This window comes from Prinia subflava, chromosome 3 (genome assembly GCF_021018805.1).
Source record: "Prinia subflava isolate CZ2003 ecotype Zambia chromosome 3, Cam_Psub_1.2, whole genome shotgun sequence".
NCBI lineage: Eukaryota > Metazoa > Chordata > Aves > Passeriformes > Cisticolidae > Prinia > Prinia subflava.
This window is the reverse complement of record NC_086249.1, coordinates 36,736,733-36,752,025: the sequence shown is the minus strand read 5'-3', so window position 1 is coordinate 36,752,025 and position 15,293 is coordinate 36,736,733. Positions and strand designations below refer to the sequence as shown.

Sequence of the window (15,293 nt, the reverse complement as noted above, 5' to 3'; positions counted from 1 at the left end):
GTCTCTCTTAATGAGCCCATTGATTTAGTAATCCAACAAACAGCACCTCTCCCATTTCCTGGTACTGTAATGCACTGAAGAGTCTAAATGTGCAGTAGCAGACCTATTCATGTAAAAAGAAACTGCTGTGCTCAGAGTAACTTTTCAGGTAGTGGGCCTGTTTTCCCTATGGACACGTTATTGCTTTGGGCCTCCCTGCACTCATCCTTAAATTCTAGATCCTGGCAAGGTAATTATCCATTGCTTCCTAAAAGCCTGTTGACTTTCTCCCATTACCAGCTGGTGCCTAGATGCAGGCACTGTGCCAGCCAAAGTCTTGCAATTCACCTTCTGTGATTTAGATTCACTGCTTATCATTAAGAAGGCCTAAAAGTTTTAAATTGATGTAGTATCTTTGAGCCCCATGAATTATGTATGGATATGTACAACTAACAGTGGTACTCAATGGTCTTCTTAAAGGTCTTTTCTGACCTGAACAATTCTATGAGCCTATAGTATATGTGATGGGTGAAATACAACCATAGAGAATGCTAACAACAACAACACAAAAAAAAAAAAAGGTAAAGAACTTCAGCAAAAACCAGACAGTTTTCTGGCTTAAAACTGAGCATATCCTGCATATGTTGGGAGGGTTACTCCTGACTCTTTGGAGTCACTGAAGCTTCACAGGAATGAAGCATGAAGTTAAAAACTCCTGCAGAGATGTTCAAACACCTGTCCTGTTACTGTGTGCCCAGTGCTCCCATTCAACACATCAGGCAGCCTTGAAATACCAAAACCTGGGACTTCTATCAAAATGAGGTACGAGATTGTTTGTTGCCGGTCACTCCATCACTAATTTGTACATGATGAAACCCGGGATGCTATTCAGCGTTCGTTCTGTGCCACAGGCTGCAGTCCTTGGGGCACTGAGAGCGCTGCCCGCTGTGGTGCCTGCGGAGAAGGCAGGGCGCGGCTCTGCGCCTGGCGTGTCACTGCCGCCCGTCCTGCTCCTGCACCCGCCCCGCTGGCTCCAGCTGCGGGGATCGGGGCTGGCACAGGACGGTGGCGCCCGTGGGTCACTGGAGATGGCACCGTGGTCGGAAATGAGCAAAGCCCTGGCTTCCTGAGGATCACAGCACAGGTCAGTGGTATAGCCAAGGAGGAGAGCTGGACCAGCAGCCTGTGACAGTAACCTTTAATAAGCAGCCCAAAATAGCTGTAGGGTATGTCCAGGAAACAAGGGGAGGATAGCCTTCCTGACAAAGTCCTTAATCGCTATGTAAAAATTTATACCTATAAATGCTACATTTTTTTATATTATCCTTTGTTGAATAATTTTTTAATGAAGTGTTTCTTGTCTGGTTTTCTTCATTCATGCTCAATCTAAACATGAAAAAAATCCACCTTGCAGAACAGACCCTTTTTGATAACCCCCTTCAGCTAGAATAAAACCTGCTGGTGTGGCCGTGCCGTGCAGCTCAGCATAGAGCTCTTCCACCACATCAGCTGCCCCTCAGGCTAAGGCAGGTCGGGGAAATGCAGTAGGAACAGCTGTCCCATCAACAGCGGCTCAGCTGCCCCTCCTCTGCATGTCACCAGGAGCTCCCTGCTGGCTTCCAGTCTCTCTGTGCTTTTAAATTAGAGCTCCTCATTTGTTTTCACTTTGCAAGGTGTCTGTCAGTCGTTCTTCCCCCTTGCCAAGCATGCAGAGTTATGACATTTTTCACTGTCAGAAACAGGCTTCCATTTCAGACCTACCGAGATGAAGGGAAGCCATAAAGAAATCCCTGCCATAACTCAGGGGACTGAAAAGCATGTCATAAGTTCACAATGAATCCGTAGATGTCTTCAGGTTAAAACAAATGAATAAAAGAAAAAATGGAAATATTTTGTTTGTCACTTTCAAAATTCAGTGCTTTACCATTTCCTTTTGGCACTTCAAGATTATTTAAATAATGTTTTTTAAAGTGCAAAAGTGTATAGAAAGGAAATTGATTTGTCAAAACATTTCCCAAGTAGTAATTTCAGGTAGACTTCAAGTCACTTTCCTCCATTAACACTTGGATTTTAAGCTTGCTGAAAAACGCGCTGGAAGTCCACTCTTTCTGTCAAAGCCCCAAATATTGACACAAAAAGAAGGCACAATAAGTTGTCTGTTCCATACAGCTGTGAAGGATTGAGTCACCTCTCCTCTGTCTTTTGTATCTCTGAGCCTCCTTCCACTGGACCCAATGCTTGTAAGAAGAACTGGTGAAATATAAAGGATTGGTGAAATGTAGCAAAGAACCAGGGTGAACGTGCAAAAACTGAGAATTGCAGTCAGGTGGCCAAATGTTACTTGTTAGCATTTTTATTCTTTTTTTTTTTTTCCCAAGATACATGATCAGGGTTTGTTCTTTCAAATTTTGAAAGTATGCCTGGGTCTTTGTATTTGCATTTTCTCAAGAGCATTTGGTATTCTCTCTTTCATCAAGTTTCCTTCATCTGTGTAAAGGGAAGAAATATGACCAAGTAGTGGGGAAACTCATGACACGGTGCAATTGATGGAGGCACAGTCAAGGTGAGGAACTTGCACCTCTGGGTCAAAGTTTTGGTCTGTCTCCTGTCTCTGTGGCTTCTGGCTGCTGGGCAAGTTTATAAACTGTACTCTGTGAAATGTAACACTTCTTCCAGCCAATATCTTGGTTTCTGCCTCATCTATCCTTTCCTCTGTCTCTGCCAGAAGGCAGAAGAGACCTGTAAGTTGAATGATGTGCTCGTGATATTGCTCTTACTGAACACTTCTACTTCTGAATGCAAATGGCACTTTTATATGAACAGGACTAAATTCACTGGATAAATTATTCACAACAGATAATTCACTCTCATGGGAGAGTGCAAGGAAAGCTTGATGATGTTAAAAAAACACCCAAACCCACAACTAATTCTTGCAGCCAGTGAAGTCAATGGCAAAGCCTTTTATTGACTTCAAAGGGAGCTCTATGCCAGTGGGCCCACACACGACTTCTCTTTAGTGGTACTCACTTGCATTTAGAGCTTAAACCCAGACAAGTGTTTCTGTTTCGAGGAGTCCAGGCTGCTGCTGTCTGGCACAGCCGGGCTACCAGGGCACAGGCACTATCACAGCTCTGGGTGAAAGCAGGTCTGCTCTGCAGCTCTGGTGCAGAGCACTGCCCCAGGCTGAGAGAACCTGGCTGAGAGTTCCGCAAGTCTGGAGCCCAGGGCCGGTTGTTTTGGCCAGGGTCGTCTAGTTTAGAGAAAATGAGACTGGGATGTGACCTCTCTGCTCTCCATAGGATCCTGAGAAGGGGAAGTGAAGAGGGAGGTGTTGGGCTTTTTTTCCTGGTATCAGGAGACTGGATGCATGGGAATGATTCAAAGCTCCACCGGGGGAGGTTCAGACTGGACGTTAGGAAGCATTTCTTTACTGACAGGGTGGTAAATATTCAGGCTTTATAAAGAGGTGGTTGATGCTCCAAGTCTGTGAGTGTTTAAGAGGCATTTGGGAAATACCTCTAATAACGTGCCTTAAGCCCTTATATCAGGCAGTTGTGCTGGATGATCGCTGTAGGTTCCTCCCAGCTGCTCTGCTCTATTCTATTCTATTCTCACCTGGGATAGATTTGCAGCCAGTTAGAAGTTTCATGGTCACGGTGACAGCAGCCGCCCGATGTGACTGGACAGCTGGCCATCATCCCGGGTGGCAATTCGACGTGGACATGGTGTGGGTGCCATGACTGTGCGCAGTGCATGCAGGGGCCGGGACAAGGTTTGTGTGCGGGCTGCCACCGTGCTCGCCCTCCAAGGCAGGGGAGGCGACTGGGGAGAAGGCTGGGCTGTGCCCCAGCTTGTACCACTGCTCCCCTCTGGTCGTAGCAGCGGGCACATGTGGCCCCGGCACTGCGGAGAAAGAGGGACACGGGGACGGTGCGTGTCGTCCTGGTGGGGTGGGAGATGGGAAAGCAAGGGGAGGGGGGAGAAATTAGCATCCTTTTCCTCTGCCCCCGGCAGTATTTACGTACCGGGTTCGGTCTGTGTGTCCCATTTCCCACCCGCCTGTCCCTGCCGTGTGGTGTACGGGCACTTGCGGATCGCCGCCACCCCCCAGCGACCCCGGCCCGGGCTTTCTGTGGGCGCTGCGGGCGCTTCGCTGCAGCCCCAGCCCACGGCTCCAGTCACGCAGCGCCCGCGGCGCAGAGCCCGCAGGACACGGCGGCGGTGCAAAAGGCTCTCACGGGTAAAAGCCGGGCCCTGCCCGCCCGGGCGCGGCCCCTCCCGGCGCACCCGGGAGCGCGGCGCTGCGCGGGGCGGCGGGCAGCCCGCGTTATGTAAGGGCGGCGGGGCGGGCGGCGCTGCGGCGGCTCGGAACGGCTCGGAACGGCTCGGAACGGCTCGGAACGGCTCGGAACGGCTCGGAACGGGCGGCGGGCGCCTGGCGCGGGCCCGCGGCGGCGGGGAAAGCGGCTTATCCCGTCCTTCCCTCCCTCCGCCGGGTTGCCATGGAGACGGGCGGGCGGCGGCGGGGCTGTCACTGAGGGATCGCACCGCGCTCCGCGGCGGAGGGGAAGCCGCGGCGGCCGCGGCAGCAGCCGCAGAGGCAGAAATGGACTCGCACTGCGACTGTGCCGAGCCCCCGGCTGCCGAGCAGCCGTCGGGGAGGATTAACAAAACCGCCTTCAAGCTCTTCAGGAGGAGGAAGGCCGGGGGAACCATGCCGAGCATATTCGGGGTGCGGAGCAGAGGCGGGGAGGGGAAGGGCGCCGGCAAGCCGGGGATGGTGCGGAGCCGGACGCACGACGGCTTGGCCGACGCCGTGCTGGAGAGCGGCAAGAAGGAGGAACCGAGCGGCGGCGGCGGCGGCGGAGAGCCGCAGAGCCGGGAGGCGCAGGAGCGGCCGGCCGGCAGCCCCGGCGGCCCCGGCGGCAGCGCCGTGGCCAAATCGCACAGCTTCTTCTCGCTGCTGAGGAAGAACGGCAGGCAGGCGGAGGGCGCGGAGCCGCGGGCCGGCGGCAGACAAAAGAAGGGGCTGAAGGGGATCTTCAGCAGCATGCGGTGGCACAAAAAGGACAAAAACGGCAAGGAGGAGAGGGGGGAAACCTCGGACATCCCGTCCGGCCTTATTATGCCGGGGTCCCTGACCGCCAGCCTGGAGTGCATCAAGGAGGAGACCCCGAAACCTTTGTGCGAGAGCCCGAGCGGCGCGGGAGACGCCGGGCCGGAGGCGCCGCGGGAGAAGCGCAGCGGCGAGGCGCCCGCCGCGGCCGAGGAGCCCGGAGCGGGCGGCGCGGAGCCCAGGGCCGGCAGCCCCCCGGCCCGGGAGGAGCCGCCCGCCGCCGTGCGGCCACCCGAGGAGCTCAGCCGCCAGCCACCGGAGCCGGCCGCCGGAGAGGCTGGGAGTGCGAGGGATGCGGCGATAACAGGTGACATTCCAATAACGACTATCCCCCCTGTTGAACCTCACTGTGATAGCGGTCAAGAGACGGCAGCCGCCCCTGACCCTTCCTCTGTTGATCCACCCTCAGAGCAATCGATTGATCGTATTTGTTTGATGTTTGCTGACGTGACTTCACTGAAAAGCTTTGACTCTCTTACAGGCTGCGGAGATATTATTGCGGACCATGAGGAGGATGTGGGCGGCGGGAGTGGCGTCTGCGAGAAGAGCACCCCCGGGCCCAGCAAGCTGGGCGCCACCAAGAAGCACCCCACCATGGTGGCCTACCAGGGAGGAGGGGAGGAGATGGCCAGCCCCGACCAGGTGGATGACACCTGCGTGCAGGAGTTCTGGGATATGCTGTCACAGACAGACGAGACTCAGACACAAGGAGGAGGAAGCGGAGGAGGGACAAAGAAGCCCGAGGGGTTGAAGGAAACCCGAGGTACCGAGGGAGCCCAGAACAGGGTGGTGGTGAAACGTGGTGGCCTCCACCAGATTGCCATTCACCTGAACCACAAAGAGGAGCAGAAGAGCAGGGAAAAGGAGCAGCACGAGGGTGTCCCAAACAGCGATGAGGGCTACTGGGATTCCACCACCCCTGGTCCCGAGGAAGATAGTTGCACAAGCATCCAGAAGGAAACCCTTCCCAGGGATAGCTACAGTGGGGATGCTCTCTATGACCTCTATGCTGAGCCAGATGAGAACCCACCGGCGGGGCCTTCAATCGAGGAAGTGCCCAGTGTGCCACGCTCCAAGCCCGTGTCTCCGATAACGACCGTGAGCGCGCTGAAAACGCCCTCGAGCACAGCGAAGGACTCCAAGATACCCATCAGCATTAAACACCTTTCCTCGCATCCTGCCAGCCACGGAGCAGACGCCAGTAACAGCCATCACGTCGCACACCATCACCTGGCCAAAAGTGAGATGCACAGAACAAAAATCCCCGTCTCCAAAGTCCTGGTACGCCGGGTCAGTAACAGGGGCGTAGCAGGGACAACAGTGAAAACTGCCACGTACCAGGACAGTGCCAAAAAGTAGCTGGGTAAGAGGTGGAGACAAAGACAGAGGACGAAGTCCACGTGGAAGAGTCTGCATAGGAGACCGCAGATAATGGATTTGGTTTGCATCACCTAAAGAAAGCCACCTAAAAAGCTTCCTTCGCTGAACTCCGTGGGCCTGCACTTCTGAGTCTGTTCTTACCCAACTGTATGGCTGAATACAAAAAGTCAACTTCTTTTTGAGCACTTTTTTTTTACATTTGTATCTTTTTTCTGCAACACTAAACACTGAGGAGGTCCATTTTTACATGCCTTTCTGGAAGCAGGACTTGGATTCTGACCATCCTTCCTCCTGCAAAGCAGTGTCATGAGTTCTTCAAGGGAACAGAGTTACAAAAGGAGTGACATGAGAGGTTCTCCAACATGCTTATCTTTTATCGGGGAGGAGTAGTAGCTGGGTGCCTGGCTGGCTCTGGAAATGATGTTTGCTCCACAAGATGTTGGAAAAAATGCCAAGCAGAAAACAACCCACCTAACAGGTATTTTACCTGCTGTAGAACGAGAACACTGCTCAGCAGCAGACTTGATTGACTTGTGTGCAGGAGATAAAACTAAGGAGTTAGGTGGACTCGTCTAACAGGAAAACACATTTTCGTTTGTCTGTCTGTCTGATTGGTTTTGATCTGGTCTAATGTAAATGGGTAACAGAGACACCTGACGTAGGTTCAGATGTTTACATCAATACTTGTCCGATAATGCATACAATCAGGTTCAGGGAAACATTTTACTAAATGCCAATATATACACACTGTCCACATTTATACAATAACTTGCTCGCCGTGTGTAAATATATACGTGTTTTAGCAGATTTTTTATATTAAAAAAAAATCACCTGTCCTTATTATCTAGAGTTTAAGCAAGAGTTAGTTTTTATAGGTAGATAATTTTACAGTTCTAAAAGGATAGAACTTTGTGTAAGTACCTTAAATTAGAAAAACTCTGGTTTGTATGGGCTCATGCATCCCCAGATCAGTAAGTCTGAAATGCTGATTTTATTCCAGTGGCACATTCCATGGCTCAGAGCTGATGTTCTGACAGCACTGCCACTGCAAACCTCTATTTTCAGGGGTTTAGACAAAATTGCTCTGGGCTTAAACCTTACCAAGAAGGAACCCAGCAAAAAATGTGTTTTTTAAGTATTATTTTTTAAAAGATATAAAATTAGTTTTTGACTATTTAAAGAAAGTTTGGGTTCTCATTTCTTTTTATTTTCATTCTCAATAATGTCAGAATAATTTTACTTTAAGAGAAAAAAGAATATGGTAAGCTAGTGGTACATAAAATGGTCGAATGAGCTTGGATCTTAGGAGAAATGTATTAATGGCCATGACTTTTTTGAATAGCGGCTACTGTACATGGGCATTGGCAACATTTCAAAGAAATATAATAGGGTTTTAATGTGCCTGAGGACATATTTTTATGATACACTGAAAAAGCTCTAAAAATCACTGAAGTCTAAAGGTAAATGTTATGTATTTACAAAATATTTTGATATAAGTATTTAATCATCAGACCACAGTTAATATAAAATATATGCTCCAGTGTATCTAAAAAATAATATACATTTTAAAAATATACATTTCTATATTATGCAGAGAATCCTAAATTCACGTCATTGAAGCTAATGGGTCTGATTTTACATAGCAGTTGGTTTTATTGTCTCTTAAATCAAAAGGGAAAAAAAAGGAAAATAAATATACAGAATATACATTTGAAGGATATTAAGGTTGTAGGCAAACCATAAAAAGCCAGGAAATACCATACTAAGAATTGTATATATGTATATGCATGATTCGTGGTTCACTGGGGAAATGACCTTAAAGTCATGAAGGTGAAATTGACATCCAGGTTCGAAATTGCTGCAGAATTTAATACTGACTTGCAGCAGCCCAGTGAAAGTGTTCGTTTCCCTGACCAGCCCCTGTTTTCATGGCTTAAGAACCTTAATACACTTCAAAGAGGATTATTTTATGTTTTTTTCCTGACGTGTACGCGTGTGGTTCCCTGTGTGCCCGCTCACCCCGCCGTGTTGTACAGATGCATGTGCAGCAAGCACACAGCTCCTGGCAGGGTCCCCGTGCACGCTCACACTCGTGTGAGCACTCCCACGCACAGCCTGGGGGCTGTGCTCCACAGCTGCCTCCAAACACGCTGGCGGTGCTTTCTTTTGCCTGAGAAAGGGATTTGCTCTTGGTCTGACTCCACTTGTGCATTTTAGATAGTCAGCGCTGAAACACTCTCAAAAGGATGTACACGCAGAACACGGAATATTATCCTGCTCCTCAGCCCTAAACGTGGCATTCCTTTTCCCCTTCTTTTGTTTTTGTTCGACTGGAAGGGATGCATCTTTCCTTGCATGACAACTCTGCAGAAAAAAATCATAATTCCCCATTTTGTTCTAAGGACAAATTGTGCTGAGAGGTTCTATAGGGAACTGGAAGTTGAGAGGGAGGGAGGATGTGGTGGTAGTACCATAAAAACTGGAAGCACTGAGTACAGGTAGTAGGAGTGGTGCATCTTTACACCCACTAGGAGATACCAGCTGCCATCTCTACAGGACTTGTGTGTGTCAAATTCTTCATCATATGTGTTTTGTTTGCATTGTGGCATGTCTGTATTGAGAAACCAATAGTGTGACGCTAGCCTAACTTCCTCTCACGTAACCACTAACAAGAGTCATCATTAAAATGCTTTGGCTTCCCTTCATTCTTCTCTCTCTCCTTTGTTTTCTGCCACGTTTTTCCCTCCATCCTGTGCATGGTGGCTGGCAGCCTCCTCCTCCTCCTGGGTGCTATAACCCCTGGAGCAAGGAGCCCTGGGCTGGCTGGAGCGTGGGTGGGAGGGCAGCTGCCCCGGCCAGGTGCTCCACAGCCACTCCCTCAAGCTTTCTGTCACACACCCGCTGTCGGTGCACTTTGCAAATCTCTTGGCGGTTTGTTTGGCTGCTTGCTGTGTACATATTTTAAGGACAATCATATCCTTAAAAGGAAAATGGGAAAGTAGCTGGTAGTAGGGCGTCAGTATTTTGAGTCATTGCGACATGCTAACGTCGATTCAGGGTAATGATTGTGTGAGAGTAAAGATACAGTTTAATGTTCAAATTAACTTTGTACTTCTAAAATTCACTTTTGTCTCTAAGCCATCTATGTTTTTTATTTCGAAAGGTAATAGATCTAAGATTTACTAGGGCTTTCAATTTTCATGCAAATATATTTGTATAACTCCACACAATGCCTAAAACAATCAAGGAAAGGAGGTTCAAAGGCTTTCTTTAGACCTATATGTAATTCCTGAAAGATCCCTGTAAAATACTGTGAGATGTCTAAGAACAAACAATTAATGGCTTGCTGGATTTAGAGGCTGACACATAAAGAGGTAATAGTCCTGAGGCATTTTCTGGTAGCTTGCATTCTTATTTATGTTACCCTGTTCAAGCATATACATATACCTTGGCTTTGGTAGGTATTGAGGTAGAAATGGTGTTCTGAGTCCCAAAGATAACATTCCCAATGGTGTCATTGTTTTGATTTCCTTAAAGTATCTTTTTATATGTTTTATTTGTTATTTGGTGGTCTGAATGATGCTTTGTAATTATCAGCTGTATGTTGTTCATAAAGGATTTTAGAGATCAGGACTTGGTATTTAGTTACGTGTACTCTTTGCACTTTCAGGTCCCTACTGGTAAATTTTGTATGTTCTTAGAGTTTTTCTATATATTGCATAGTGTTTTATAGCTATCTACAGTGATTTCAGTGGTATACGCTCCTGTCCTTTATATCAGCACAAAAGATTTCCTTTCAGTAGCATGAAATTATGTTTTTGTGGACTTGTTTTGTCATGATAGGAGCTAAGTTTCCTGTACTAAATGAGTGGCCTGCAACAGACATAAAAGCTCTTATTTTCCATGTAGTGCATATGCATTTTGCTCTTGCCAGTAATAGGACTCAAACATTCGTAGTAGATTTCAGAGGAAATTCCATGACTAGAATAAGAAAAAGCTATGTTCAGTCTTATTCCATCAATAACCAGCATTTTCTTCATCCACTGTGAATATCCTCACCGCCGTTCAGGGTAGTAGGGGACTGAATTTTAAAAATTACGTGCATAGATGTACGCTATGAAAATTAATTCACTGATTATTTTTTAATGAATCTTACAAAATTATTTATCTAAGCTAAGCGAATATTGCACCAAAGTCTTAAAACATCTGATACAGATGGCATTTTCAGTAAGATGCTATGAGTGCAGATGAGCCAAATTAACAGGCTTGGATTAGCAAAGCAAAACCTTGTTGTCTCTTAAATTTGTAGTACTGACTGAGCTTGCAGATCAAAGGGAACCATTGATTCTGCTGCGTGGCCATGCACCGAGGTTTTTCTTTCCCTGTTCTAATGGACTACTTTCAGAAAAGGCTTTTCAGGAAGATAATGGTATGAAAGGGACGGATCACAGTAACAATAGCCACTTACAAGACAGATGGTTATCCAACAGCCTCAGTGGGGAGATTCTAGGCAAGGTGGCCTGAAAATGGATTTTCATAGTTACTGATATGAAAGGCTGGGGCTTCTGCCTTGGAAAAACAAATTGACACCAACTCAAAGACAATGCAGAAAAGAGTCTTGGCAGAGTTCACACATGACAGCTTCTGCAGGCCTTGGTTTTGGTTTTCATTTTGTCTTTTCTTTCCTTCCCCCTTTGTTTATGTTTTCATTGTGGTGACATAACCCCACGTGTCTGAGCAGAGCTGCACAACAACTGACTCTTCTGAGATTCACTGCTAAGAATACACTGTCAGTCGTCCCCAGTGGCCCAGGTCTGGTTCCTGCTGAACATCCCTCCCTTCCACTGAGGGATGGCAGGGATGGGATGATAGGATTCCCGTGTCCTGAGTCCACGTGCTGTTTACTGTGAGCAGGAGGAATCTCAGTCTGTCTTGATGTTTGTTTCTGGGGGATGATTTATTTTTAATTTAACTCACAGGAATTTTTTACTCATCATTGGTTCTTATCTTGTCTTCCTTGTGAGCATCTCAGATAGGAATGCTCAGCACTGATTTAGTGTTTCCTAAGTCCATTTCATGTAGAGAGAAATGGAAGAACTTCTCATATGCAAAGGAATAACAGCTATAACCACTTGAGTCACATCATGGGGGCCTTGATTCCTGCAAAAGCAAGCTGTTAAAACTCTTCTTGCCTTAGAAGGCTTCTCCACCCAAAACAATGAGTACTATTGCCTAGGATGCTTTTTTTCCCCCTTTATGTCTCTCATTCCTTCTCAGCCATACTACAGTTGCTCGGGAAACTGAGGTTTTTTTATCTAGCCTTCCAGCACAAGAAGAGAGGAGTTGCTGCCACTATGCCTCCTCTTCAGGAGGTCTTTGCTTCTACTTCTTGGTCTTGAAAAAATTAAATCCCCCCAGAATAAGTGGTAAAGATACTTAAAATGGAGATGTTGCTGTGTGATCTCATACACATGGATGAGGATGTTGAGTGATATTTTGCATAGCATGGAATATATCCCTCCACTTTCCTGTAGTGGACAATTTAATAAATGTAGCAGGGAGCAGGTCACTCTTGTAGGAAAGCCCAGGAGCTGTTTGTCATGGAGACTCTGCCCAGATTTTATCTTTGCGTTCCTGTTTCCTTCCTGCACATACTTAAATGAATAGAGCCAAAGTTACGGTACAGAGAGGAAAAGGTTGTGCACCTCACAGGGCGAGGAATTTAAACTGCCAGATTGAAAGGCTTCTTGTAGCAATGGCTAAAAGAAGATTGCTTTGCCTACTTTGACATCACATCCATGCAATGCTCTGCAATAAAAGCTAACCCAGCTATGGCCACAAAGTTAGGAAACTGGCATTTGCCAACAGGACAATCTCCTTCCAGGGTCCAGTTTTGCTGTGGCAACTTCCACTAACTCCAGTAAGAACTGGCAGACGTCCTTGAACTCTTAAGGAAATAGAAAGTGTTTCTTAAACAAGTCTTCCTTCTTTTTTTTTTTTTTTTTTTTTTTTTTGTTTTTTTTTGTTTTTTTTTGTTTTGTTTTGTTTTGTTTTGTTTTGTTTTGTTTTGTTTTGTTTTTTTTGTTTGTTTTTAAAGATAAACATTATTCAGGTGTTTGTGCAGTCTTTTATATCACTGTGGTAGTGTTTTCACTGATCTGAATGCAAAACATGTCTTTCCATTGTTTTTCATCTTAACAAGCTGCACTCCTGCACATAACTCCAGTGCTCAGCATGTTTAAATTACAGCTAACACAATCACTGCCTTCCTTAATTTAACTCTTGATGGCAAAACCAGGACCAGATTCTTTCCAGAGCTCTAAACCCCCTGCTTATTTTGTCATTGTTCATGTTTTTGATATGGTAACTAAATGAAGCCTCCCTTTAATTATTGCACAGCCACATTTTAAATGTGTCATTAGGGAGAAGGTATGTGGGGACTAAATGGTAAGATCTTTAACAGATCTTTATTATTTTGGATGACGTTGCATCAAAACAGTTGCTAAATCAGTATCAGGTTGTTTCCATGGGCTTTTTATGCAGATGCATTGGAAGCTTTGAACATAATGTGCTTGCAAAAGAAAATTCTTTATATCTGCTTTGAATTAGGGCTGACCTTAAAGTGTAATTCTTGGTTATTGACAGCAGAGGGGAAGGTGTGTCCCAACTCACCTGCAGCCTGGGGACTGGGGGAGCAAGGCACCCCAAGGCACCAGCAGAGTTTGCTGTCTGACCTCCCCGTGTGCTGCCAGCAGAGGGGTGCAATTGTTCCATGTGGAGGTGTCAGCCCTGGGCAGCAGCAGGAAAAGGCAGGGTGGTGGTGCAGTGCTGGGTGCTGATAGGGCATCTGGGAGATGGGCTGAAAGCAAGGCCTGGACCTCTTGTCCTTGTGGGAAAAGAGTTACACATATGCCTAAAAAAACGTGTATCCTTTCTTTTTTGCACTGATGCTTGGGTTGCTGTGTTACACTGGCTGAGGAGCCAGTGTGAGTTGGGTGAGCTGAAGCCAGTGCTCCTGCAGCTGGGCTACTGTGTGACTGCTCTCACCAGCACCTGAGCAGTGCCCAGTGTCTTAGTTTCTAAAGGCAGCTTCAGCACAGAAACACCCACAAATCCCTTGTAGCCCAGTACTGGTCTATGGCACCTCAGACCTCTTCCACCCTTATTTTGCCAGGAAGATGCAAAGAACCAAGTCCTAGGCAGAGTGGTGAGCTCTGGCTGCACCCCTGCAGCCCAAGGACAAGTGGGGAGGGAGTGTAAGACACACTGTGCAGCAGCACCGAGTACTAAGCAGTATTATCCTGCTTTTCTAAAGGGGGAACAAGACTAAAGCTGTTGTTTTTTTGTGAAATTAAATCCTCTACATGGGTGAAACTGTAACAGCTAGACACTATCTTGTTCCAACAGTATTCTTGCTGGAATCAGTGGATCTGTAAGTGCTGTTGGTTTCTATTGAGTGAGGACCCCATAACTTGGCTCCACCTGAATTTTCCCTGCTCTGTTTGTTAATAGACTCTGTCTCAGAAAAGTTCTGGTGTTGAAACCTAGTGTTGTGGCCCTGTTGAAATGGGAGATGAGATATGAATGTGTGTGATGGAAAACACAATAAACCCAGAAAATACAACATGACTTTAGTCTTTTATGACAGCCCAGCTCTGCTTAAACATTGTGGGGTGCCTGAGAAACGGGTAGCAGGGACTGCCTCAGACAAACCAACGCTCTTGGTGTTTCCTGCGTGCTGATGGGGATGTGTGTGTCCTGCTACAGGCCACTCAGCCTGTTTCTGTAAGATGTGATACAGCTGACAGAACACTGTTAATTACAGTATTTCCTTGTATTTTTTGTGTCAGCCACCTCCTGTAAGGTAGCGTACACCTATTTGAGATAATGAGTGAGTAAAGCCAGAAGTCCCCGCGCTTCACATCTAAAAGGTTTGGTAATAATCTGGTGGGTCTGTGTGCACCAACCTTTCCTTAATGAAAGCTCACAACATTCCAGGGGGTGTTTTTTATAACAGACTGTTAGACACACTCTGCTCCTTTCCACCTCTACAAACTGATGAGTACGTGTCTCCTCGAATCACTGTATTCTTAATGTATTCACAGCCTAACTGATAGCAATAGGTGTCTTTCTTCCCTGGCAGTTCACAAGGATATACTAATCAGTGTTTGTTATATTTTTAATTCTGTAAATATTTATTTTGGTACTCTGTGTATTTATTGGCACTGATTCTGGTGTTTGCTTATGTGTCATTGTAAATGTTGATGGTTTCAATAGTCTTGCTTCTAATGAATGTAAGGAACTCAGACTAACTGCACTTTTCTTCCATTCAAAATTTTAACAGTGAAAAATATTCCCACTGTCATGTGTTATAATGAAAACAGTCAATAAAATCAGTTGTCACTTTTCATTGATGAACATGAAGGTTGCTTTTTGATGTTCAAGTTAGAGTCAATCTATCGAGTGCCCTGGAAAATACCAGGCTTTTCAAAGCAAGACATAAGGGAGTTATATCACCAAAACAGCATAAAAGAGAATACTTGGGCATGTGTGCAATTTCATTTTTATGTGAAAATGCCTTTAGCAGTTTTACTAATAACATCACAGAATAGCTAAACTGAATTTTTTACTTAAAGGAGGACTTTCAGTTTTGGTCTTCTGCTCTTCTGTTTCACCAGTGTGTGGGTTTTGTTTGATTTTGGAATTTTTTTCCCTTTAAACCACTTACACAATGAAATGGACTGAACTTTTATTTTGTTTTTCAAATCAACTTTGTTCTCCTGGTTGAGAAGCAAGTGGGGAAGTTTGTTCCTTTGGC

The 15,293-nt window shown here is 46.3% G+C and overlaps 1 protein-coding gene across 2 annotated transcripts; it reads left to right on the top strand.

Annotated features, from left to right (window-relative positions):
• Positions 1-4,303: 4,303 nt before the first annotated feature.
• Positions 4,304-14,893, top strand: AMER2 (APC membrane recruitment protein 2). Of its 2 annotated transcripts, XM_063394691.1 has the most exons (2): positions 4,448-5,402; positions 5,577-14,893. In XM_063394691.1, the coding sequence occupies exons 1-2, from the start codon at positions 4,586-4,588 to the stop codon at positions 6,452-6,454; spliced, it is 1,695 nt and encodes a 564-aa protein (XP_063250761.1). In that variant the 5' UTR covers positions 4,448-4,585; the 3' UTR covers positions 6,455-14,893. The 2 variants fall into 2 exon arrangements, with proteins under 2 accessions (XP_063250762.1, XP_063250761.1); XM_063394692.1 differs by having other exon boundaries at positions 4,304-14,893.
• Positions 14,894-15,293: the final 400 nt, after the last annotated feature.